We start from the raw sequence: 26,481 nt of genomic DNA, 5'->3' as shown, positions 1-26,481 counted from the left end.
TCTTTCTCCCTGGGCTGCAGCAGCCTGTCCTCAGCTTCGCCTGCCGACAGTCCACGGTGGGCATGCTGAGGCTGCCCCTGTCCTGTGCACAGAAGCGTCCAGGGGGCCCCCATGCGGCCAGCCACAGCCAGGGGCGGCCTCTGCCGCCTGTCCACCTACCTGGAAGAACTCGAGGCTGTGGAACTGAAGAAGTTCAAGCTGTACCTGGGGACCGCGACAGAGCTGGGGGAGGACAAGATCCCCTGGGGACGACTGGAGACCGCGGGGCCCCTGGAAATGGCCCAGCTGCTCGTGGCCCACTTGGGGACCAGGGAGGCCTGGCTGCTGACTCTCCACATCTTTGATCAGATCCACAGGAAGGACCTGTGGGAGAGAGGACAGAGAGAGGAGCTGGGGAGAGGTAAGGAGGTGGTGGGACCGTCAGGCCAGGACCCACCGGGTCCCTCTTCCCCCAGGGATCCCTGGGCCGGGGGACCTGGGGCTCTTACTTCACCCCTTGGTCTTTGTTCATTCCGTCTTCTGCCCCGAGCACACTCTACCTTCCATGCCTGGAAAGCTCTTATTTATCCACCAGAGCCTTGAAGACACAGGTCGAGTGTCTCTTATCTGAAATGCTTGGGATCAGAAGTGTTTGGACTTGGGATCACTTTGGATTTTGGAACACTGGCCTATGCACAGGGTGCGTGTGGGATGGGACTGACGTCTAAGCAGGAATCCACTGTGCTTCGTGCACAGCCTGCAGGGGTGTCAGGCGATTTCTTTGTTGTGTCTCAGTTTGGCACTGACGGTTCACACACTGTCAGGTGTGGAATTCTCAACTTATAGCATCATGTTGGCCCTAAAAATCTTTGTATTTTGGGTTATTTCAGTTTGAGATTTTCAGAATAGGGATCCTCAACCTAGGCACCAGCTTCTCTGCAAATTCTTCACTCCCTGCTCCTTCCTTCTCCTGCCGCTGACACCCTACCTGGTTCAGCAGCCCACTCTTCGGCCTCCTTAGCATTCTTAGGCGTCTTTTGTTCTGTCTTCCACCTTATGAAATAATCGCGAGGGAGAAGACGTGTGTCCATGGCTCCCTGCGCCTTGTGCACTGTGACGCAGGGCACGCTGCAGATGCAGGGTGAGGCTGGGCGGGGTGGTCTGCAGCCTGCTCCCAGTAACTGGGGAGGGTGAGAGAGAAAGTCCCAGGGCCAAGGACAGCCCGGGCAGCTTAGAGAGACCCTGAGCAACTTAGAGAGACCGTGTCACCAAATACAAAATAGAAAGGGCTGCACATGGAGCTCAGTGGAAGAGCACCCCGGCTCCATCCCAGTATTGAGGACGCTGGGCCCTGTGACACAGATGAGCAGGCGGAGGTCCAGAGGAGAGCATGACCTGCCTCAGACAAGCTCATGACGCCCAGCACCTGCAAAGGGCTCAGCACACAGGCAGCAAGGGCTGCATGGGACAGAGAGGACACTGAGCTGCCTCCTCTCCCCTCCTCAGGAACAGGGAGGGCCAGGCACAGTGGAACACGGCTATAACTCAGGAGTCTGAGGCAGGAGGATCAAAGTTTGAGGCCAGCCCTGGCCATTTAAAGAATCCCTGTCTCAAAATAAAAAATAAAAATAAAAAGGGCTGGGGATGTAGCTCCGTGGTACTCAGTGCCCTGAGCTCAATCCCCACCCCACTACCACACACACACACACACACTCAAACACACGCGCGTGCACACACACAGGGAAAAAAAGAAAGGAAAGAAAGGAAAAGGAAGAAAGAATGCAGAATGCCCTTGGTCATGCATCTGGCCCTCGCCACTCAGGTCTCACGTCCACTGTCTCGTCCCCGGTTGTGAGCACCTGCTACTCACCCCATTCATGAAGGGGAGATCTGTCACCCCACCTGGTATGAGGTGGCTGGCAGGGGACACCCAGCACTGGGTGGATGACACTGACAACAGTTCATTGGCCACATGCAGTGGTCCTGCTTACCCACAGGGGTCTTGCTCCAGACCCCAAGAAGGAGCCTGAAACTGCAGTTAGGACTAAACCCTGTATATTCCAGATTTTCCCCCTGTACACACATACCCATAATAAAGCTTAATGAATCAGATGCAGTAAGAGATCAACAAGAACCAACAGCGAAATAGAATGATTATAACAAGATTCTGTCATAAGATTCACGAGGCACATCCAAACTGCCAGCACTGCTACTCTCGTGCTTTGGGGCCACTGCCCAGTAAAGTAAGGACGACCTGAACACCAGTACCGCAGGGCTGCAGCGGTGGCTCTGATGACTGAGCGGGCTCGAGAGGCCTGACGGGGAGGTGGCACACACAGGGTGGACCGCTGGACCAAGGGCGGTTCACATCCTGGGTGGAACGGGAGCGTGGCCTCAGACTTCTCCATGCCGCTATGATGCGGGCAACTGAAAACTTAGCAATTACTTATTTCTGGAAAATTCCAGTTAATATTTTCAGACCATGGTTGACTGTGGGCCACTGAAACCACAGAAAGTGACACAGAGAAGGGCGACCCCTTAGGCCCATGGCCTGGGGGATAGGGACGCCACCCACCAGGAGGAGTCACACAAGAGTCACACGGTTACCTGGGGACTGAGTGGACCAGCAAGGGCAGGTGCTGCCTGGCTCTCAAGAGAGAATGGGATTGGCTTGTTTGAATGATTTCCTGGGCTGGCGGGAGGGAAGGCTGTTGGGTTGGCCACCAGGCAGGGTACGGCTGGTCCCCACAACAGGAGAACTGGCCCCTGGGAGCCATCCCTGCCCCAGGGCCCAGGGTTCACACTTAACTTCTGCCACTCATTATCTGAGGTCACAGTGGCTGTCGATTTCCTTGCACCTGCTCCACACAGCACTGGAACACAAGCTCAGGGGCGAGGACAGGCTGGGAGGTGAGGCGAGTCCCGGACGCTCCGGGCAGGGGGTGCTCAGGGGAGCGAAGCAGCCTGGAGGTGTAAGAGTAGCTACTGTGGCCTCTGCGCTTGCTGATCCCCCAAAGTTTCTCTTCCAGTTACTCCAGCGGGTGGTTGGTGCTCACTTGGAAGTCCATCAGCAGGCCTTGTGGAAGTCTGTCCCGACACTCCAAGGAAAGGTGAGGCTGGCACCAGGTGCCCATCAGTCACGTGGGACCACCCACCTGGCTGAGGGTTAACGCCACCGCAGACGGACTTCCTCCTGTGCTTCAGGTCAGGCAAGCTCTGTCTGTGGGCACGTGTCCCCACACTGGTCATCTCAGGGCTGGATGATGGCTACGAGGACCTCCCCCAGTGAATCCTGAGCAGGGACCAAGGGGAGGGCCAAGCCCTCCACCCTCAAGGGCTCAAGAGTCTGTCACTTAGCCAGGGGTGGTGGTGCACGCCTGCAAATCCAGACACTCTGGAGGCTGAGGCAGGAGGATCCCAAGACCAAGACCAGCCTGGCCAACTCTGAGACCATGTCTCAAAATAAAATAAGAGATTAAAAGAGTCTGTCACTTTATCCAGATGAATTCCCTGCAATGAGCTCTCTGGTCCTTAGCCGTCATGCTGGTGGGGCTACTGACCAGGACTGGGGTCCACACACATCCCAGACCTGCCACTGGTGTAGGGAGCAAGCCTGCTCAGGATGGCTTTGGCAAGCTGTAGTTCACCCTCTGGGGCTTGTGAAGGGCCAGCATTCACCATTCACGAGGACCGTGGTCAGCATCCACTGCTGAGAGAATCCTGTAGGTGGGGAGGAAACGGGGCTCTGGGTGCTTGGATGTGGCTTCCGGGAAAGTGCTTGGCCAAATGCAGAGGATCTGGGTTCCATCCCAGCACCCAGAAAACAAAACAAAAGCAAATGAGCGCATTCAAAAAAAGAAGTAGAAATCAACAAATAAACGACTTAACACTACAGCTCAAAGCGCTAGAAAAAGAAGAGCAGACCAATACCAAAAGTAGTAGAAGACAGGAAATAGTTAAAATCAGAGCCGAAATCAACGAAATCGAAACAAAAGAAACAATTGGAAAAATTAACAAAATAAATAGTTGGTTCTTTGAAAAAATAAATAAAATTTATAAACCCTTAGCCACACTAACAAAGAGAAAGAGGGAGAAAACTCAAATTACTAAAATTCGGAATGAACAAGGAAACATCACAACAGACACAACTGAAATACAAAACATAATTAGAAGCTATTTTGAAAATCTATACTCCAACAAAACAGAAAACCTCGAAGACATCAACAAATTTCTAGAAACATATGAATTACCTAAACTGAACGAGGAGGACATACACAACTTAAATAAACCAATCTCAAGCAATGAAATAGAAGAGGTCATCAAAAGCCTACCAACAAAGAAAAGTCCAGGACCAGATGGGTTCTCAGCCGAGTTCTACAAAACCTTTAAAGAAGAGCTCATTCCAATACTCCTCAAACTATTCCATGAACTAGAAGAGGAGGGAACCCTCCCAAACTCGTTCTATGAAGCCAATATCACCCTGATACCTAAACCAGACAGAGACACATCGAGGAAAGAAAATTTCAGACCAATATCCTTAATGAACATCGACACAAAAATTCTCAACAAAATTTTAGCAAATCGCATACAAATATATATTAAAAAGATAGTGCACCACGATCAAGTGGGTTTTATTCCAGGGATGCAAGGTTGGTTCAACACTCGGAAATCAATAAATGTCATTCACCATATCAACAGACTTAAAGTTAAGAATCACATGATAATTTCAATAGATGCCTGAAAAGCATTCGATAAAATACAGCATCCCTTCATGCTCAAAATAATAGAAAAAATTGGGGTAGTGGGAACATTCCTTAACATTATAAAGGTCATCTACGCTAAGCCCATGGCCAATATCATTCTAAATGGTGAAAAACTGAAAGCGTTCCCCATAAAAACTGGAACAAGGCAGGGATGCCTGCTTTCACCACTTCTATTCAACATCGTCCTTGAGACTCTAGCCAGAGCAATTAGACAAACCAAAGAAATTAAAGGGATACGAATAGGAAAAGAAGAACTCAAACTATCCCTGTTCGCTGATGACATGATTATATATTTAGAGGAACCTGGAAATTCCACCAGAAAACTTTTAGAACTCATAAGTGAATTCAGTAAAGTAGCAGGTTACAAGATCAATGCTCATAAATCCAATGCATTTTTCTACATAAGTGATGAATCTTCAGATAGAGAAATTATGAAAACTACCCCATTCACAATAGCATCGAAAAAAATAAAATACTTGGGAATCGGTCTCACAAAAGAGGTGAAAGACCTCTACAATGAGAACTACAGAACACTAAAGAAAGAAATTAAAGAAAACCTTAGAAGATGGAAAGATATCCCATGTTCCTGGATAGGCAGAATTAATATTGTCAAAATGGCTATACTACCTAAAGTGCTATACAGATTCAATGCAATTCCAATTAAAATCTCAATGATGTACCTTGCAGAAATAGAGCAAGCAATTATGAAATTCATCTGGAAGAATAAAAAACCTAGAATAGCTAAAGCAATCCTCAGTAGCAAGAGTGAAGCAGGGGGTATTGCAATACCAGATCTTCAACTCTACTACAAAGCAATAGTAACAAAAACGGCATGGTATTGGTACCAAAATAGACAGGTAGATCAATGGTACAGAATAGAGGACATGGACACAAACCCAAATAAATACAATTTTCTCATACTAGACAAAGGTGCCAAAAATATGCAATGGAGAAAAGATAGCCTCTTCAACAAATGGTGCTGGGAAAACTGGAAAACCATATGCAATAGAATGAAATTAAATCCCTATCTCTCACCCTACACAAAACTCAACTCAAAATGGATCAAGGACCTTGGAATCAGACCAGAGACCCTGCATCTTATAGAAGAAAAAGTAGGTCCAAATCTTCAACTTGTTGGCTTAGGATCAGACTTCCTTAACAGGACTCCCATAGCACAAGAAATAAAAGCAAGTATTAATAACTGGGATAGATTCAAACTAAAAAGCTTTCTCTCAGCAAAGGAAACTATCAGCAATGCGAAGAAAGAGCCTACAGAGTGGGAGAAAATCTTTGCCAACCATACTTCAGATAGAGCGCTAATTTCCAGAATCTATAAAGAACTCAAAAAACTCTACACCAAGAATACAAATAATCCAATCAACAAATGGGCTAAGGAAATGAACAGACACTTCACAGAAGAAGATGTACAAGTAATCAACAGATATATGAAAAAATGTTCAACATCCCTAGTAATAAGGGAAATGCAAATCAAAACTACCCTAAGATTCCATCTCACCCCAATTAGAATGACGATTATCAAGAACACAAGCAACAATAGGTGTTGGTGAGGATGTGGTGAAAAAGGAACACTCATACATTGCTGGTGGGACTGCAAATTAGTGCAGCCACTCTGGAAAGCAGTGTGGAGATTCCTTAGAAAACTTGGAATGGAAACACCATTTGACCCAGCTATCCCACTCCTTGGCCTATACCCAAAGGACTTAAAATCAGCATACTACAGAGATACAGCCACATCAATGTTCATTGCTGCTCAATTCACCATAGCCAGATTGTGGAACCAACCTAGATGCCCTTCAGTTGATGAATGGATAAAGAAACTGTGGCATATATATACAATGGAATATTACTCCGCAATGAAGAATGATAAAATTATGGCTTTTGCAGGCAAATGGATGAAATTGGAGAATATCATGCTAAGTGAGATAAGCCAATCTCAAAAAACTAAAGGACGAATGATCTCGCTGATAAGCGGATGAGGACATATAATGGGGGGTGAGAGGGGTTAGCATTAGGTTTAGGGTTAGGTTTAGGGTTAGGGATAAGGAGAGCGGTAAGAATGAAGGAAAGAAGGACTGTATAGAGGGAAAAGAGGGGTGGGAGGGGTGGGGGGGAAGGGAAAAAAATAATCAAACATCATTGCCCTATGTAAACGTATGATTACACAAATGGTATGCCTTGACTCTATGTACAAATAGAGAAACAACATGTATCCCATTTGTATACAATAAAAAAAAAAAAAAGAGAGACCATTGCACAAATATCTGTGATAGGCTCTGCTACTTGATGGTGGTGAAATTGCTGAGTCACTCCTTATCTGAGCTTAATCTCCCACTGCCCCTCGACCCACCCCCAGCCCCGCCAAAAAAAAAAAGGAGATTCAAGCATTTGTGTTAATTACTAACCAGGTGCACTGTGAGAACCAAAAGCAAGATATATGAAGAAAACCCTTGCAGCAGGCACAGTGGTGCCTGGAATTCCAGCTATGAGGAAGGTTGAGGCAGGAACTTCCCTTGAGGCTGGAAGTTCAAGACCAGCCTGGCAAGATAGAAAGACTTCATCTCAAAACAAAACAAAAACCCTCAGAGGTGAACAAGTTTTAAAACAAGTCTACTAATGGTTGCAACAGAAGAAACCTCTTGGAAAATTATGTGCTTTTTCCCATTTAGACCACACTGTGTATCTCTACGTTGTGAATCATTCCCACATGAAGTCCACTGTGGAGATATTTAAATTTGAAGAACAACAACGTTCTCTCATACACCTGAAAACCATAAAACATGAACTTCTCACGAGTGTGAATGACATTGTGGTTCTTGGACCAGAACAGTTCTATGCCACCAGAGACCACTATTTTACCAACTACTTCTTGTCACTTTTGGAGATGATCTTGGATCTTCGCTGGACTCAAGTTCTTTTCTATAGCCCCAAACTGCAGATATTCTAAAAAGTCTACATGTTTGATAAAAGTAATCCTGTATTACATAATGAGTTGAACTGTAAACACATAACACATACCATCAAAAAAAAAAAAAAAAAAAAACAAATGAGGGGTTGGAGATATAGCTCAGTTGGGAGAGTGCTTGCCTTGCATGCACAAGGCCCTGGATTCAATACCCAGCATCAGAAAAAAAAATGAGATTAATTTTTTGGGAGGGTACTGAGGATTGAACTCATGAGCGCTCAACCACTGAGCCACATCCCCAGCACTACTTTGATTTTATTTACAGACAGAGTCTCACTGAAGTTACTTAGTGCATTGATTTTGCTGAGGCTGGCTTTGCACTTGTGATCCTCCTGAGCTACTGGAATTACAGGCATGTGCCACTTTGTGCAGCAAATGAAATTAATTTTAACAGACCATTTCATTTAATTCAATACACCTCAAGTATTATTTCAACATGTGAACAATATGAAATACTATTGATTAGGTAATTTTTTCTTGTACTGGGGATTGAACCCAGGAGTCCTCCATCACTAAACCACATCCCCCAGCACATTTTATTTGACACAGGGTCTCACTAAGTTCCTTATGGCCTTACCAACGTGCTGAGGCTGGCCTTGAACTGTGCTCCTCCTGCCTCAGCCTCCTGAGTCTCTGGGATCACAGGTGGGCTCCACTGTGCCAGGCACTAATTCACATTTTTTCATACTCTCTTCAACATCTGGTGTAGCTTACACTGAACACACACCTCATTTCAATTTCTAAATTTTAATTCATCATACTTGGTTCATATTTAGGTTTCATAGGAATTCGAGTTGAAAAACGAGACTCACATACACAAGTTGTTCAGTGGCTTGCACCAACTCTCAAGTTTTATCTCAATAGAGTCTCATTAAAATTGCAGGGTGTGGTGCAGGCCTGTGATCCCAGCTCCTCCGAAGGCTGAGGCAGGAGGATCCCAAGTCCAGGCCAGCCTGGGCACCTAGCAAGAGCCAGTCTCAAAATAAGAAGCAGGGAGAGCTGGGATGAAGTCGGTGGAGCAGCCCTGCGTCCCAGCCCCGCAGCTAAGCAGTAAACACTGAGCTAGGGTCCAGTCCTTCTTGCACTTGGCACATGGCAGGGCTGTGTCCCGGGGCCCCTGGCAGCCCCACGCTGACAGCCCAGCTGAAGTGCCAGCAGGCAGAGGAGGGACAGACTGGGCCAGGAGCTGTGTGGCCCAGCCCTCAGCTGGAGCTCCCCTCTCTGCCCCCGCGGCAGGCAGTGCTGGACAACCTCCCTCTGGCTGGAGAGCCTCAGTGCCCGTCTGTGTGTCGTCAGAGTCTGTTTCCCCTCCAGTGCGCTCGGCCCTGGTTTCCACTGGGGCCTGTGTGCCCCTCCCTGCCGGGGCCCTGGAGCAAGAGCCTGGGCAGGATCCAGCCTGTGGGCTGAGGTGCAGGGGCTGGCAGGTCACAGCCCTGAGGGGGACAGCGGCCCACAGTGTCTGGCCCAGAGACCTGTGTCCTCCAGGCAGTGCAGAGCATGAGGGGTTCCGCTGTGCTGGCTTGTGTTCAGTGGTGTTGGTGGCTGGGGATGGAACCCAGGGGCCTGCACACATGAGGCCAGGGCTCCGCCACTGAGCCACCCCAGCCCCATTAATATCATGTTTAACTGACTCGTCATCATCGTGTACATTCAAGGGATTCCATGTGTGATTTGGATACAGGTACACATAGTGGGACGACTGAGGCAGACTAATTAGCATGGGCACACAGTGTTCACGCAGCAGTTTTGTGGTGAGACATAGGAAATTCCCTGTGAAGTTTGCATCATTGCCAACTAGAGTCACTCTGCTGCACCATAGGTCTCAAGACTGTTCCTCGGGCTGCCTGACACTTGGTGCACTTGGCCACATCCCCTCCACAACTCCAGGCTCTGGTTCGGCTGCCCTCGCTCCTGCCAGGCAGACTCCACACACAAGGGAGATCTGCAGAGCCTCTCTGTGCCCCATGTTCTAACTTAGCATGTCCTCCAGGTGGTCCCTGTTGTCACAAATGACAGGATTGGGGCTGCCGATGGCTCAGCAGCGTTCCATGGAACCCTACCACATTTCATTACGTGCTCATCTGACTCTGGGCACTGAAGCTGATTGCTTATCTTGGCATTGTGAAGAGAGCTGAGGTCACCCCATTCACTGTCCTAGACTATTTATAGACGTCCATGCAAGCAGGCTTTCCCCCAGTGATGTACAAGTGTGATGTGTGTGAGCAGCTGCTGAATTTCCCAGGTCGGATTCCATAAACAACAAAGACACTCACTTTATACAAGATAGTGTTTATTTAAATAATAATATAGAAGCAATAGCAAAAGCAAAAATGCAAATGCAAGAGTGAGAGAAGAATATATGGCACCAGATCCAGGAAACACCCAACACCTGAAGCCATGTACCTGGGGAGTCCCAGGGAAGCTTTTCAGGTCCCAGCTGGAAGCCCCAGGCAGAATGTCTTTCCATGGGTTAGACGCCAAACTCCTATTCCCAGGGGGGCTCCTGAAATACAAGTCAGAACAGAAAGCTGTGTTCCAGCAACCTGCATCACCTGGTATGCCCTCGAGGACACTTCATGTCCCCAAAGACTGGCCAGAACCTGGAAGGGAGGAAGGGATGGTCTCCAGATACCTGATTGACTCAGTTCTCCTGGGAGAGTCACACCCACGAAGAAGGCAGCATTCTGTAGATGCTCCATCACGGGTGTGGGAAGGTCTCAGCAGGCACATGCAGAGGGAAGATCTTTCATGCTTTCTTTAGCCTTTGACCCCCTGAGACCCTCAGCAGAGGATTCCTGGAAGGGATCGCTCTCCTCCATGCAGGAATGCACCTGCTGGTTGCCAAAGGGGGTGCAGAGAAGGGAGCTCTGCTTGCCCAGCTAGTCAGGGGTTCTGTTGGGATGCAGGCTCTGTTCAGCATCCAGCCAGCTCCCTGGAGATGCTGTTGCTCGGAGGACTGGCGACTGAGTAGGAGGCACAGGGTGTGTTCTTACCTACAAGGGCACGTTAAAGCCTCAGCTTGCAGTGACTAGGCAAGGTGTCCATAGAGAAGAACCAAGGTCCTCAGACTCTGTCTAGAAAATGGTTCCAAGGACACTGCAGGACAGGTAGGCGCTAGACCCACAGTTGATTCCTTGCTGATGAGTCTCCCACGGATCCCCCCTTGCTCCCCTCTAGATCCCCGGGAAACCTACAGGGACTATATCCGCAGGAAATTCCGGCTGATGGAGGACCGCAATGCGCGCCTCGGGGAATGCGTCAACCTCAGCCGCAGGTACACCCGGCTGCTCCTGGTGAAGGAGCACGCCGATCCCATGCGGGCCCAGCAGAAGCTTTTGGACACAGGCCGGGGACACGCGAGAGCCATGGGACACCAGCCCAGCCCCATCCAGATAGAGACCCTCTTTGAGCCAGACGAGGAGCGCCCAGAACCACCACGCACCGTGGTCTTGCAGGGGCCAGCGGGGATGGGGAAGTCCATGCTGGCCCACAAGCTCATGCTGGACTGGGCGGATGGGAGGCTCTTCCGAGACAGGTTTGATTATCTTTTCTACATTAACTGCCGGGAGCTGAACCGGAGCGCCGACGAGCAGAGCCCGCAAGACCTCCTCTCCGGCTGCTGGCCGGAGTCCAGGGTGCCCCTGCGGGAGCTCGCCTGCGCCCCCGAGCGCCTGCTGCTCATCCTCGACGGCTTCGACGAGCTCAAGCCTGCTTTCCACGATCCCCAGGGACCCTGGTGCGTCCGCTGGGAGGAAAGACGTCCCACCGCGCTGCTCCTTGGCAGCCTGATTCGGAAGAAGCTGCTGCCCGAGATGTCCCTGCTCATCACCACGCGGCCCTCGGCCTTGGAGAAGCTGCACCGCTTGCTGGAGCACCCCAGGCACGTGGAGATCCTGGGCTTCTCCGAGGAGGAAAGGGAGGAGTACTTCTCCAAGTATTTCCGCAGTGCCGAGCAGGCCAGCCAAGTCTCGAGTTTCGTGAGGGACAACGAGCCCCTCTTCACCATGTGCTTTGTCCCCATGGTGTGCTGGGTCATTTGCACCTGCCTCAAGCAGCAGCTGGAGGGCGGGGAGCTCTTGAGACAGCCTTCCAGGACCACCACCGCCGTGTACACGCTCTACCTCCTGAGTCTAATGCAACCCAGACCAGGGACCCCGACCCTCAAACGCCCTCTTAACCCCAGGGGGCTGTGCTCTCTGGCAGCAGAGGGCCTGTGGCATCAGAAAATCCTGTTTGAGGAGCAGGACCTCCGGAAACACGGCCTGGATGGGGTGGATGTCTCTGCCTTCCTCAACACCACCATCTTCCAGAAGGACATAGACTGTGAAAAGTCCTACAGTTTCATCCACCTGAGCTTCCAGGAGTTCTTTGCGGCCATGCACTACGTCCTGGAGGGTGGGGGAAGTGGGCCAGGCCCAGGCCAGACCCTGGCTGGGCTGTTGACCGAATACGGGTTTTCAGAAAGGAGTTTCCTTGCGCTCACAGTCCGCTTCCTGTTTGGGCTACTGAATGAGGAGCTGAGAAGCCACCTGGAGAAGCATCTTTGCTGGAAGGTCTCCCCGCACGTCAAGATGCACCTGCTGGAGTGGATCCAAAGCCAAGCTGGGAGCCAGGGCTCCACCCTGCAGCAGGGCTCCCTGGAGCTCTTCAGCTGCCTCTATGAGATCCAGGAGGAGGAATTCATACAACAGGCCCTGAGCCACTTCCAGGTGGTGGTGGTCAGCGACATCGCCACCAAGATGGAGCACATGGTCTGCTCCTTCTGTGCCAGGAGCTGCAAGAGGGTCCTGGTCCTGCACTTGAATGGAGCTGCCCACAGTGCCGACCAGGAAGGCAGCTCCAGGAGGACTTCTGGGACATGGGCATCCTCAGTGCGGTCGTAAGTACCCTCGGGCTGGCCTCCAAGTTCACACCCTCACCTAGTGGTTCTCCTAGGGGGATTTGCAGCCTTCATGTCATTATTGTCAAGACACTTGGCAATGACCTGGACACATTGGGAGATAATTGGGCAGCAGAGTGACTTGACTGACATCTAGTGGTGAGAAGCCAGCGGTGCTGCAGAGCATCCCACAAAGCACAGGCCAGTCCCAGAAAGATGTGGCCCCAGAATAGTAATGCTAGAGCTGAGAACCTGCTCCTGAACAACTGGCACTGGGATAGACTGGGGTCGATGGCAAGGAGAATATTCCACAAGAAAGGCCTCCAGGCACGGGACATGCACGGGTAATCCCAGGGACTCGTGAGAGCGAGGAGGGAGGTCACACGTTCAAGACCAGCCTGGACAATTTAGTGAGAGGCTGTCTCAAAATAATATAGAAAGGGCTGGGAGTGAAGCAGAGGCAGAGCACTTGGCAAGCAGGTGTAAGGCCTTGGGCTCAAGACCAGTGTCGCAAAATGAGAAGAGAGAGAGACAGAGAGAGGGGGGGGGGGGGGGGAGAGAGAGAGAGAGAGAGAGAGAGAGAGAGAGAGAGAAGGAAAGAGAGAGAGAGAGAGAGAGAGAGAAAGGAAGGGAGGAAGGAAGGAAGGAAGGAAGGAAGGAAGGAAGGAAGGAAGGAAGGAAAAGAAAAAAGAAAAGAAAAGGAAAGGAAAGAAAAGAAAAGAAAAGAAAAGCAGCAAACAGGGCAACAAGCCATCCAAAGAGTGAGAGTTCCAGAGAGGGGTAAGTGCTTGAGGAAACTCTGCCAGGATGATGGAGCAGGCGGTGGGGGTGGGGAGGTGGACCCTGCAGCTGCTCACCAGGTGGGAGGTGCTGAGGAGGCGCAAGTGGTGAGAGAGGAGAGACTTGGTTCTGTGTAGTCCCAGCTCCTCAAGGGCCTGGGACAGGAGGATGACATGTTGGAGGCGAGGCTCAGCAACTTAGTGAGACCCTGTCTCTAAGTAAAACAAATAAAAGCTCAGTGGTTAAGTGTCCCTGGGTTCCATCCCCAGTTCAGGGTTGGGGACGGGGGTCCCTGGGCTCCATCAGAGAGAGAGAAAGAGAGGGAATGAAGACAGGAGGGGAAAGCAGCATCTGGGAGGATCCAGCTCTCCTCTGCCCCACTCAGCAAGGGAGCCAGCTCCATGTCAGTGCTGAGAACTTCAGGCTGGCACTGAGCTCCGGCCCTCCCAGGCAGCCCTGCAGACATCTACTAGGGACATCAGTGGTGATGAGCGGGAGACAGCTGTGGAGAATTCAGGAAGGAGGGATTGCAGGAGGCAGGAAGGGCGACCCCGGGCTGCAGGGGAGGCTTGGACTGCCCACAGCCTCTCTGACTTGGGCTCATTTCCAGCAGTCAGACTGCCTGGCTGCTGGAGGCTCTGCCCCTCCTGGAATCATGATTCTAACTAGATCCCTCACTGGAGAGAAAGGCCGCACACAAGTGTCACGTCTTTCTGTCTCTCGCTCTCTCTCTTTTTTTTAGGGCCGAGTGTCAAGGACTTTAAATTATTGGGCAGGTGGAACGTCCATCCCCCAAATGCTTGGGACCAGAAATGTCTCAGATTTCAGGTTTTTTAACTTTAGAATATTTGCAAGTACATAAGGAGGAAGCTCAAGGACGGGAACCCAGTCTAAGCACAGAACCCGTAGGTTTCACTGCGCCTCATTTTCCTCCCTCTGCAGTGCTGAGGGCGGCCCAGGGCCTCAGGCGGCTCAGGCTGGCCTCCTACTCACCAAGGCCCAGCCTGCACTGCTCTCTCCCCAGGAAGTCTCCCAGTGAGTCGGTGTTACTCTTAGTAAACCTGCAGTCTTGTCTTCCACATCGCTACTGGAGCGTCACAGTTGAACATAGCAACCGGTTCTGTTGCCACCTGTCCGCATGTCGCACCACACGACAGTACAATCTGGCCAATATCACTCCCCTGTGCTTTCCCCTCCCGGCCCTCTCACCCCTGGGCCCCTCTCCTCTCCTGATCTCCCTTCAATTTCCCTGAGATCCCCCACCCCACCTTTCTCTTCCTTTTCCCTCTCCAGCTTCCACATGAGGGAAAACATGTGACCCTTGACGTTCTGAGTTTGACTTATTTTGCTAACATAATGTTCCCCAGTTCCATTCATTTTCCTGAAAATGCCATAGTTCCTTTCTTCTTGATGTTTGGATAAAACTCCATTTTTGTGCACGCACGTGCCAGTTCTTATCCATTCTCCCTTTGAAGGACGCCTGGGCTGGTTCCGTAGGCCGCTGTTGTGGACTGTGCTGCTCTAACACGGGTGGGCCTGCCTCACTGTAGCATGATGGCTGATCTTCAGGGTCCAAACTGAGGAGCGGTGCAGCTGGGTCACATGGCGGTTCCCTGCCTGGTCCTCTGAGGAACCTCAAGCTGATTTCCTTAGTGCTTGTACTGATCACAGCCCCCCCACCGTGTGAGAGTGGTCCCCTTCCTCACACCCTCCCCAGCTTTCCTACTGTCTGTATCTTGATGGCTGCCACTCTGCCTGGTGCCCACACTCTTCATATCGCACCTGCCTGAGGCTGGTCGCTGGATGTCAGCCGTGGAAGTTTCCAGTTGTGGCTTCATCCTGGCCCTGCAGAAGTTTTGTATTCTGGAGTCTTTTGGATTTTCCCATTGGGGATGCCGAGCGCGTGTGTGGGGGACAGTAGGAGTGGTGACTAGTAGCCTGGTCTCTGCCGGGAGCAGTGGAGCACTCCTGTAATCAATCCCAGTGACTCAGGAGGCTGAACAGGAGAATCGCAAGTTCAAGACCAGCCTCCACAACTTAGCACTATCCTGTCTCAAAATGAAAAAGTACAAAGGGCTGGGCTGCAGCTCCGTGATGGAACGCTCCTGGGTTCCACCTGCAGTGTCTCTGCCCACCCACTCCTCCCAATAGCCTGCGCTGTGGAATCCAGACTCCCATTGGGTGGAATTCCAGCTCTGCTGCTCACTAGCTGTGTGACCTTGGGCAAGATGTGTCTCCCTGTAGAATCACTTTTTCTGCTTGGAAAATGAGAATTTTAACGTCTATCCATTAGATAGGGTGATTGTTGTGTTATTCTTTTTTTTTTTTTTTATGGTGCTGGGGATTGAAACCCAGGGTCTTGTGCTTGCAAGGCAAGTACTCTACCCACTGAGCTTCATCCCCAGCCCCATGTGTTATTCATTTTTTGCTTCTGCAATGAAATCAATCAGAGGGAATCTGTAGATGAAATCTTCTCCATCCCTGATCCAAGGATTCGAGTCTGACTTGCTGCTCACTAGCTTGGGGACCTGGGCAGATAACCCAGTTCATTCAGAAGCTCAATTAAAATAGAAATGGCCAGGTGCAGGCAGTTGACACCGTCCTATAATCCCAGCAACTTGGGAGGCTGATAGGGGACCTCAAGTCCAAGACCAGCTTCAGCAACCTAGTAGGACCTGGTGCCAACAACTAAGAAGGGCTGGGGATGTGGCTCAGTGGCAGAGTGTCTCTGGATTCAGTCTCAGTACCAAAAAATAAATAAAAGAAAATACTTAAGAAATTAGGAAGTGACATACAAACTCCAAACGTAGAAATCGTCAGGTGACTAGTAAGGCAAGACACTGACCGGTCTCCCTCACGCAGAGCTGAGAGGAGCCTGCTGCCGGATTCCTACAGTGAGCACCTTGCTGTGGCGCTGAGCACCTGCCCTGACCTGACAGAGCTGGCTTTGTACCGGAATGCCCTGGGCAGCCGCGGGGTGCAGTTGCTCTGCCAAGGACTCAGACACCCCCGCTGCCGGCTGCAGAACCTCAGGTGAGTGTCCACTGGCCTGTGACCTTCTGGCCTCCTGGCCACCCCTCTCCCCAGAGTCCCGGTAGCATGGTGTATCAGTGCGCACGCGCTGCTCTAACAAAGAGCCTCGGGCTGGGAGGCCTCAACAACAGTTCTAGGGGCTGACGTCCAAGATCAAGGTGACGTCGGGCAGGTTTCTCCCGAGCACTGTCTCCTTGGCTTGCAGGTGGCTGTCTGCTCCATGTCATCCCTCTCCACGTGGCTCAAGTTTGTGTCCGAATCTCCTGTTTCATTTCTGCAATGCTGAGAGTTGAACCCGGGCTTTGCACGTGCTAGGCAAGCCCTCTACCACTGAGCTACAGTCCCGGCCCTTTCTAGTTCTTACTTTGAGACAGGGTCTCACGGAATTGCCCAGCCTGGCCTTGAACGTGGAATCTGGGTGCTTCAGCCTCCAGAGTCACTGGAGTTACAGGAGGCCATGCCTGGCATCGCATCCTTCAGAAGGAACAGCTGGCATCGTGGCCCAGGCCTGTAATCCCAGTGACTCAGGAGGCTGCAGCAGGGGCCACAAATGCAAGGCCAACCTGGCAACTGACTGAGATCCTAATTTAATAAAGAAAAAAAAGGCAGGGGTTGTGGCTCAGTGGTGGAGCACTTGCCTAGCATGTGCGGGACCCTGGGTTCGAGTCTCAGCCCACCTATAAACAAATAATAAAGGTCCATCAACAACTGAAAAACTTTAAAATAGAAAAAAAGAATAAAAAGGGCTGGGGCAGTAGCTCATGAGAGAGTGCTATCCTAGCATTACTGGAAGCCCTGGGCTCAATCCCCACCAACGACAGTAAGAAAAAGGAGTCTTAGGGGCTGGGCTGCGGCTCAGTGGTGCAGCGCTTGCCTCTCCTGGGTGGGGCACTGGGTTTGGTCCTCGGCACCACATACATAAGTGAAATGGAGGTTTTGTGTCTATCTATAATTAGAAATTTTTAAAAAGCGGTCTTAAATTTCTCTTTTGAGGACAGTCTCTGTGAACGCATTTCATTGATCATAAAGCGCTGGACGAGCAAGAGGAGGCCCTGGTTTGATCCCCAGGGCTGCACAAAAAATAAACACTAAACGAAAATCTATGTGATTGCAGAATGACAAAATCCAGCTACTCAATATATTACCTTAGAAAGCTATCATCTTTATGGTGAGATCATTTAAAATCTACTCTTAGCATTTTTCAGGAATATCATTTTGTGACTTTATTAAAAATCAAATTCACATATCAGAAAATTCAGTCCATGTGTCAATGTTGAAGCATTTTAGCATATTCACACTTATGCAAACTTTATCACGACGTCCATAACACTTTCCAGTCTCCAAAATGAAACCCCATACCCATAAGGAGCTCTCCACCACCACACCCCACCAGTCCCTAACACCAGAATGTCCTTTTATTTATTGGCCCTGGGGATTGAACCCTGGGGTGCTTAACAACTGAGCCACATCCCCAACCCTTTTACTTTTTGGAGACAGGGTCTCACTAAATCGCTGAGACTGTCCTGGAACTTGCAATCCGCCTGCCTCAGCCTCCGGCCTCACTGGAGTACGGTGTGCACCACCACACCCCACCTGTTTTACTTGTGCATTGCTGGGCCCAGGGTTTCATGCATGCTGGCAGGTGCTCTACCTGCGGAGAATCCCCAGAACTGCTGCCCAGGAGCTGACCTGGCTCTTCTCCTTCCTTCCGCCCCAGGCTGAAGAGGTGCTGCTTCTCCAGCTCTGCCTGCCAGCACCTGGCCACAGCCCTCACTGCCAACAAGAATTTAATCAGGATGGATCTGAGCAGCAATAGCCTGGGGCTCCCCGGCATGACCTTGCTCTGCGAGGGGCTGCGGCACCCCCAGTGCAGGCTGCAGATGATTCGGTGAGTCCTCCTCCCTGGCAATACGTGTTTGGTTCATCTTTTAAAATGAACATACTCATCTGCACTGACAGTGTACATATACTGGGGTCCAGTGTGATATTATATATGTACTTGTGGGGTCACTGATCAAAGTAGCCTCGCTCTCCACCCTGCCCTGGGATTAAGCTCTCAAACCATGAGTCCTCCAGGCAAGCTCTCCACCTCCTTGGCTGGAACAACACCAAAAGCTGGAGACCCCAGGTCTGTTCCTCATCCCCAGGCCTCACACCACTACCCTGAAGCTAGGCACTCCTGAGGGCCACACTCTGTCCTCTATCCCTACCCCCTTCTGCCTGCAAGGAGTCCCTGGGCGACCTGCCCACACAGAACCCACATCCTTCTACTGTCGTGAGTGTGCAAACCCCAGAATGCCTAATGGAAGAGACTTGGTTGTGGGGTTCCTATTTCCCTCAATGCCACCCGCACCCCACTGCTCCCGAGAATGCTGCTTGTCCCTTGAGAACCAGCCTGACTCCCTGGGGCTCCTCCTGGGCAGCTTGCCCTACGTGCGAAGTGAGGCTGGGACCCTGCGACCGGGTTGCTTTAACAGAGCTCGCTGTCACGGTCAGGCCCAGGCCGAGTTCTGCTTCTTCCACGCTGGGCTCATCTGACCCTTGCAGCCTACAGAGGCAGGCCTGCGACCATGCAGAGCTCACGCAGCCAGGAAACGCACAACTGCAGGTCCAGGGCAGGAGGGTGGCCAGCTGCATGCACAGGCAGGGCTGGGCTAGGATCCCCTCTGCAGGAGGGTGAGGGCCCTGCGGTGGTGCACAAGAGGGGGCTGAGGATGTGGCTATTAGAGCATTTACCTGGCTTGCATGAGACCCTGACTTTGATCCCCAGCACTGCAAAATAAAAATAAATAAAAATTTAAGGATAAAATACATAAGAGAATGTGCACAGATTACATGAACACCAAGTCATTTTATCTCAGTGACTGAGGCTGTGGGTACGGTGTCCCCGAGGGGTGCCAGAACAAGTCCCCAAGGATGCTGCATGACCATGGTATAGGTCTGTGCAGAGTGATTGACAGGTGGGGATGCACAAGGAGGAGGCAGAGAAGGTGGCCTCCTCACCCCTCTTCCCTCCAGGTTGAGGAAGTGTCTGCTGGACGCGGGGGCTTGTGGGGAGATGGCCTCTGCGCTGAGCGCCAGCCCACACCTGGAGGAGCTGGACCTGACAGGAAACCCCCTGGAGGACTCGGGCCTGCGGCTGCTGTGTCAAGGCCTGAGGCACCCAGGCTGCAGGCTGCGCACCCTGTGGTGAGTGCTGGGGGGCAGCCCAAGGCCAAGCCCTGCCCCCCAGTGGTGTGCAGGGTCGACCCACCCGGGCACCACTCCCAGCAGGACCCCTCACACAGCCAGAGGGGGGAGGCAGCTCGGGTCCTCGGAGGCAGGACTGCGTGAACAACAGGTGGTCCACACTCTGTCAGTTTTAGGTAAAAAAGGAGATGAATCAACTTGGTCCCGTGAAAAAATTAACGTGCCACTTTTTAGGGGGGTTTACTGAGTATTGAACCCAGGGTTCCCTAACTACTGGACAACACCCCCAACCCCTTTTATTGTCTCACTAAGAGACTGAGGGCCTCCCTAAGTGGCCGAGGCTTGTCTTGAAAGTGCAATCCTCCTGCCTCAGCCTCCAAATTTCTGGGAATACAGGCATGCACCAGTGCACCTGGCTAAAGTGCCTTTTTTTTAGTTGTAGGCGGACATGATGCATTTATTTTATTCATTTATTTTTATGTGGTGCTGAGGATCAAACCCAGTGCCCTACACAAGCTAGGCAAGTTCTCTACCACTGAGCTATAGCCCAGCCCAAAGTGCCACTTTTGAAATCATAAATTCAGGGGAGGGACACAGCATGGGCAACATACTTATAACCTGTCTCCTGAAAAGAGAGAGAAAAGGAAGACGAGGCCTGGGACGAGGCTCAGGGGTACGGTGCTTGCCTGGTACGTACATGGCCCTGGGTTCAACGCTCAGTACCGTAACAGGAAAGTGTCCTATCCCCGCACTGCGATCTCATCCTTGCTTACAGATGAATGACTTCCGCTACAACGTGCACCCTGAGGGCTCAATGTAAGTGAAATTCACCAGACAGGAAAGGACAAAGGCTGCAGGATTGCCCACGTGTGAGATGCTCAGAACAGTCAGCTCCATGCCAGGATCAGTGGGGCAGGCCTGTCACCCCAGCTACTCCAGAGGCTGAGGCAGGAGGATGCAAGTTTGAGGCCAGCCTCAGCAATTTCAAAATAGAACATGGCTGGGGGTGTAGCTCAGTGGTAAACCTCCAGGGTTCAATCCCCAACACACACACACACACACACACACATAAAAAGTACCTTTCAGATGGAGTGAGGGTGAAATTCAGATTTGCTGTTGGGTCTTGTGCAGGTTGAAAATCTGCCACCTCACAGCTGCTGCCTGTGAAGACCTGGCCTCCACCCTCAGTGTGAACCAGGGTCTGACAGAGCTGGACCTGGGGCTGAACGACCTGGGGGACCCCGGGGTGCTGCTGCTGTGCGAAGGCCTCAAGCACCCCAAGTGCAATCTCCAGACCCTAAGGTGAGGGCCACTGTGCTCACCATTAGGAGGCACACCCAACACACTTGCACACTTCTCTGAGCCCCTGGAGGCCAAGTTGCCTCCCCTCCCCACTGAATCTGACTACTTCACCTCCTTCAAAGACTCTCTGCCACAGGGCCTTTGCACAAGCAGTTCTTGCTTCCTGGAATGCCTGTCATCTGTGCTGTCAGCTGTGCTGTCCTCTGCTGTCCTGCTGAGAAGGCTGGCTCATCTTTTAGGATGCGGGACAAGTTGTCTCTTTCCTATGGAGGCTCTCTGCCACCCCTAGACAAGTTCTGGATTCCAAGTTCCATGACACTTTATAACCTTACTCTTCCTCTCAGGATCACTTCACAAAATTCGTAATTCCTGCGTGTTCTGTGTGGCATCCCAAAGTGCAGGAGCAGTGTCCCCTCTGACTCCAATGGTTAGGGCGAGACGTGGCTCAGGAGATTAAAATGTGCTTTTATAGCGTTTTCCTCCTACAGTTGTCATGAGGAGCAAGCGAAGTGACACTTGTGTAACCTGGTGCTGTGGGTTGAATTGACCTCCCCCCACCTTCCTGTGTTGAAGTCCAAACCCAGGAATCTCAGAATATGGAGACTGTGTTTTCTAGAGCTGGGAATGGAACGCAGTGCCTCACCATAAAGTCCTGTCATGAGCTCTACTGCCCCAGTCCCAAGAATGTGACCTTATTTGGAGACAGGGTCTATATTTTGAAGAGTCTGGAGCTGCCCTAAGGAAAGAGTCAGACTGAGCGGTTTGGGTGAGAAATTCACCCTTTCAGGCTCAGGAGGCCGGGATCTGGGCTCAAGGTTTGGAAGATTTGGTTTCTCCTGAGGCCTTTCCTGGTGACTTCCAGGTGGCCACCTCCCTGTGCCACCATTTGGCCATCCCTGTGCCTGTGTCCTGAGGTCCTAAAAGGAACTTGGCCATGTTGGATCAGGCCCATCCCAGTGACCTTTTTTAAAGCTCAATTGCCTCTTTCAAGACGTCCCCAAAACCAGGGGCTGCTGGGAGTGGTGCACACCTGTAATCCCAGCAACCTGGGAGGCTGAGGCAGGAGGATCTCAAGTTCAAAGCCAGTCTGGGCAATTGAGCAAGCCCCTGTGTCAGTAAAACACAAAAAGGAAAAGAAAAGAAAAAAAAAATGTAAAGGGCTAGAAACGTGTGTCAGTGGTAGAGTGCCCCTGGGTTGGACCCCTAGTCCTGGAAAAATATCTGTAAACAGTTTATTCAGAGCCGTCCTGGTTGGCGCAGGTCTGTGATCCCAGCCACTAGGGAGGCTGAGGGAAGAGGATTGCCATTTCAAGCCAGCCTTAGCAACTCAGTAAGACCCTGTCTCAAAATGAAAACTAGAAAGTCATTCACGGGAGCGGGCGCCTGTAATACCAGCGGACGGGGAGGCTGAGGTAGGAGATGGCGAGTCAAAGTCAACCTCAGCAATTTAGCGAGGTACTGAGCAACTCAGCGAGTCACCGCAAGTGCTCCGTTTCTGTTAATGGTCCCCAGCCTGCACACTCCGAGCTGCTTCGTCCTCCACTCTTCCTTCAGTCCCTTCCTCTTCTGGATGTCTCCACCCGCGCCAGCCCAGGGCTGGGCGCAGACCGGCCGTCGGGCAGCAACGGTGTCCCGCGTCCCCCCAGGTTGGGCATCTGCAGGCTGGGCTCCGCCGCCTGCGCGGGCCTCTCCGAGGTGCTGCGGCTCGGCGGCCGCCTCCGCGAGCTGGATCTGAGCTTCAACGACCTGGGAGACGCGGGCCTGCGGCTGCTGGCCCAGGGGCTGCAGCAGCCCACCTGCAGGCTGCAGAAGCTGTGGTGAGTGTCTGCCGGGCAGCGTGGCCCTGAGGCGGGGCATCGCCCTGCCTTTCCCATGGAAGGGTCACCCCTCCCTCACCTGCAAGATCCGCGAGTACAGGGGCGGCATCCTCAGCCAGGCGTCGCCAGGTTCACACTGGTTGAGGGCGAGGCGCGCCTTCATCGCCCATCAAGCCTTGCTTTCCAATGTTTCTTTGGAAAAATCTCTAGTTCCCTTGGGCAGCTCCATGGCTTTTTAGTAAAGTCTAGGCAAAGAAAACTCAGCCTCCTCACGTGGCTCAGTGGGAGAGCACCTTCCTGGCATGCAGGACCTGCCCTCCGTGCCCAGCACTGCCAAAAAATGAGGACGTCCCCAAACAAGTGCCCGGGGCGGCCTTAACCGCTGCTTCTTCCCCAGGCTGGACAGCTGCGGCCTCACTGCCCAAGCCTGTGAGGACCTCTCCTCCACGCTGGGGCGCAACCAGACCTTGACGGAGCTCTACCTGACCAACAACGCGCTGGGGGATGCGGGCGTGCGGCTGCTCTGCCAGGGCCTCAGACGCCCGCGCTGCAGACTCCGAGTGCTCTGGTGAGGGGTGTCTCCGGGCTCTCTGGAGGGCAGGACACGGGGTTTCCAGCTGGGAGCCCGGGTTAGGACTCACACTTGCAAAATCAATCTAGAAACCTGGAAGTACTTGAGAGCTTGCAATCCCAGCGACGGGGCACCTGCGCCACCTGCTGGCTGAGCCTCGCTCCACTTCCCAAGTAACTGGGGCCACCGAGGCTCAGGGGGACTCCCTGCTCTGCCAGGGTTCAGGGGCCTTCACTTCAACTAGGTGACTATTTGTAAGTTATTCGAACAGTCGGCACCTTCAATGCCGTGCCTGTGTAATCCGAGGGAAGGAGTTGCTTCCTCCTCGGGCTGTTCTGGAGGAGACCATGTGGGCAGGTAAGATGGGGAGCCGTGCCAGTTGTGGTGCCCTCCTGTGATCCACGTCTCAGGAGGACCGGGCAGGGTTGAAGGCCCAGGCCAGAGCAGGCCTGCTGGAGTGAGGGAGTGAGGCAGGGGATCCCAGTCCAAAGCCAGCCTCAGCAACTTCATGAGGCCCTAAGCAACTTTGGGGGACCTGTCTCAAGATGGAGAGTGATACATGTGGGCATGCGCCTCAGTGTTAAGCAGCCCTGGGTTCAATCCCTTAGCAATAAAGAAAGTTCAACACAGCCTCAGCACTGAGACCTTGTCTCAATAAGAACATAAAGGACTAGGTGATGTGGCTCCAAGGCGGGAGAAGGGGGGTTCCCTGGTTTGATTTTGCAGTCAATCCCCAAAACTGCAAAAAAGGAGAAAAAATCAGAGTGGAGTAGGGCCTGGGGTGTGGCTCATACCTAGAGACTGAGGGAGGATGGCAAGGTGGAGGCCAGCCTCAGCCACAGAGAGCACATCTCAAAACAAAGGGCTGGCCATGTAGCTGAGTGGGTTCAATGCCCCACCCGACCCCCCAGCGGGACTAGCAGAGAGCACAGAATAAGCCTGTTCTCTAGCAGTGAGGGTCAGTGGAAGGTGCTGGAACTCCTCACCACAGAGGATGCACTCAGTGGGCTGGGCGAGCAGCAGGTGGAGGGGGCTGGCTGCAGAGCTGGAGGCCTGGATCCCCCCAGCACACCAGCTGAGACCTGCCAGTGTGTCCCTGTCACAGCAGGGATGGCAGGAGCGTGCCCACTGTCTTCCTCAGGTTGTTCGGGGTGGACCTGAGCGAGACCACCCACAGGCGGTTAGCAGCCCTGCGCAGGTCAAAGCCCTCCTTGGACCTGGGCTGCTGAGGGCGCTGCCTGTGCTCAGGAAGACGCAGCCATGTCCACTCGCCACCCCCAGGACCACTGTCCTCAAGGACTGCAGACCAGAAGCCCTGTCAGGTTTGGAGCCTGTGAGCGGCCTGTGATGGAACGTTCACGTCCTTACACAGGGACGTGGGGCACGGATGGGGAGCCCCATTGGAGGCCAGCCTCAACTACCTACCCAAACCCTGTCTCAGCAAAAGCTCAGGACTGGGCTGTGGCTCAGGGGTACGAGCCTTCTGGCTTCAGGCCCCAGCAGCAACCCCTAACCGGGGCGTAAAACCCCTCAATGATCAGGAGGCTGTTTTGGCCTCCGGGAATGCTTGGCCAACTCAGGAGACCCGGTCACCGCCGTGGTGGATGGGAAATTCACACCCACAACTCACTCCAAAAGATCCACTGTGCCAGCTGTTACATAGCATTTCCCTTGTATTAGGTATCATAAGTAACGTAGAGATGGTTTAAAGTACACTGGAGGCCCAGGGTGGTGGCCATACTCTAAACCTAGTGGCTAGGAGGCTGAGGATGGAAAGTCAAGGCTAGCCCAGGCAATATGGTGAGACCCTATCCGGAAATCAAAAATGAGATGGGGATGTAGCTCAGTGGCAGAGTGCCCCTGGGTTCAAACCCAGTAACCAAAAAAAAAAAAAAAAAAAAATGTAGGACGACTTTCCTTCTGAGGCCAAGGAAGAGGGACGAGCTTAGGTCATTCCTGGGAAAGGAAGGTGGCCTGTGAGTTTGTGCTTACAGAGTGACAATTTTTCAGTGCCAGGGGACTCCACGTAAGGGAAGGTGAAATAGAAAAGAATGAAAGCAACCCACTTGGTTCTGACCTGACTCCGTTGTGTGCTTGCTTACAGTGTTTTCTTTTCAGCCTCCTGAAGCTGCGTCTATGTTGACAGTTCATCGGGACCTTCCCAAGTCCCTGACTCTGGCCCTGATCTATAACAAAAAGACTCTGAGACGTATAATCAAAATGATTCTCTTGCTTAATCAGAATATCTGTCTCAACAGGGTCTTTCTGACCTACATGTGCCTCAATTATTCTAGTGGGTTTTGTGGATTTTGCCTTTATAAACTCTGTTCTTCCAAAATTCAGGTGTTGGGAGATCTTTGCCGCATCAACCTGCTCCCAGCCTCTTGTCTGGCTTGCTCATTAAAGGACCTTTGTTCCCTTTCAATTTGTCTCAGTATCTTGGACTCATTCACTGACTTGAACGCCTTGGTTTTCTTTGCTTTCTCCCCTTCTGTTTTATTGGTGCATTATATCACGGGCGATGGCGGATCCCTGGCACCATATTCCTACAGCGCACAGTGCAGCCATATAGTTTAGTCGGTATCATTCCCCACTATTTCCCCTTTTGCTCTCCTCCTCCCTCCTTGTCTTTATTTATTCCTAAAATGTATTTCTTGTTTGGTCCTGGGGATTGAACCTCGGGGTATTTTTCCCTAAGCTATGTCCCCACCCTTTTAATTTTTTATTTGGGAAAAGGGATTCTGGAGCTTCTGCCGAGCTTCAGGAGGCTGGGATGAGGGCACCACCACATCAGATCAGCACCCCCATGCTAAATTTCTACCTCTTCCTCTTCTGGGTTTCCTACTAGGCCTCCAGGTCAAGGGTCAACTCTGGGGATTTTATGAGGAAATGTTCCCCATTCCCCCCCTTTTTGTTTTGGCACTGGGGATTGTTACCAGGAATTCTTAACCACTGAGCAACATCCCCAGCCTGTTTTTATATTTTATTTTGAGACAGGGTCTTCCTGAGTGACTGAGGGCCTTACCAAGCTGCTGAGGCTGGCCTTGAACTGTGCTCCTCCTGCCTCAGCCTCCTGAGTCTCTGGGATCACAGGTGGGCTCCACTGTGCCAGGCACTAATTCACATTTTTTCATACTCTCTTCAACATCTGGTGTAGCTTACACTGAACACACACCTCATTTCAA

General features: G+C 51.9%; 1 protein-coding gene across 7 annotated transcripts; it reads left to right on the top strand.

The window, feature by feature from the left end:
* Positions 1-5: 5 nt before the first annotated feature.
* Nlrp12 (NLR family pyrin domain containing 12) lies at positions 6-25,697 on the top strand. 7 transcript variants are annotated; one of them, XR_007105533.1, is made up of 10 exons: positions 6-400; positions 3,009-3,089; positions 10,903-12,604; positions 16,247-16,417; positions 18,135-18,305; positions 19,436-19,606; positions 20,738-20,908; positions 23,123-23,293; positions 24,438-24,618; positions 25,415-25,697. XR_007105533.1 is itself a non-coding variant. In XM_047529762.1 (10 exons), exons 1-10 carry the CDS (start codon positions 112-114, stop codon positions 24,523-24,525), a joined length of 3,186 nt encoding a protein of 1,061 aa, XP_047385718.1. In that variant the 5' UTR covers positions 6-111; the 3' UTR covers positions 24,526-25,697. The 7 variants fall into 7 exon arrangements, 4 of the variants coding, with proteins under 4 accessions (XP_047385718.1, XP_047385715.1, XP_047385716.1 ...); XR_007105534.1 differs by having other exon boundaries at positions 24,438-24,629; XM_047529762.1 differs by adding an exon at positions 22,555-22,725 and having other exon boundaries at positions 24,438-25,697.
* The last annotated feature ends 784 nt before the right edge of the window (positions 25,698-26,481 follow it).

This window comes from Sciurus carolinensis, chromosome 16 (genome assembly GCF_902686445.1).
Source record: "Sciurus carolinensis chromosome 16, mSciCar1.2, whole genome shotgun sequence".
Lineage (NCBI taxonomy): Eukaryota > Metazoa > Chordata > Mammalia > Rodentia > Sciuridae > Sciurus > Sciurus carolinensis.
The sequence above is the reverse complement of the archived record's forward strand: the minus strand, read 5'-3'. Positions and strand labels throughout refer to the sequence as shown.

What these genes read in the sequence shown, in the direction of transcription:
- Nlrp12 (XM_047529762.1), top strand. Translation starts at nt 112, where the DNA reads ATGCGGCCAGCCACAGCCAGGGGCGGCCTCTGCCGCCTGTCCACCTAC. An exon ending in TGGGCATCCTCAGTGCGGTC is followed by an intron (nt 12,605 to 16,246) that starts GTAAGTACCCTC and finishes TCCCTCACGCAG; the next exon opens with AGCTGAGAGGAGCCTGCTGC. An exon ending in TGCAATCTCCAGACCCTAAG is followed by an intron (nt 20,909 to 22,554) that starts GTGAGGGCCACT and finishes GCGTCCCCCCAG; the next exon opens with GTTGGGCATCTGCAGGCTGG.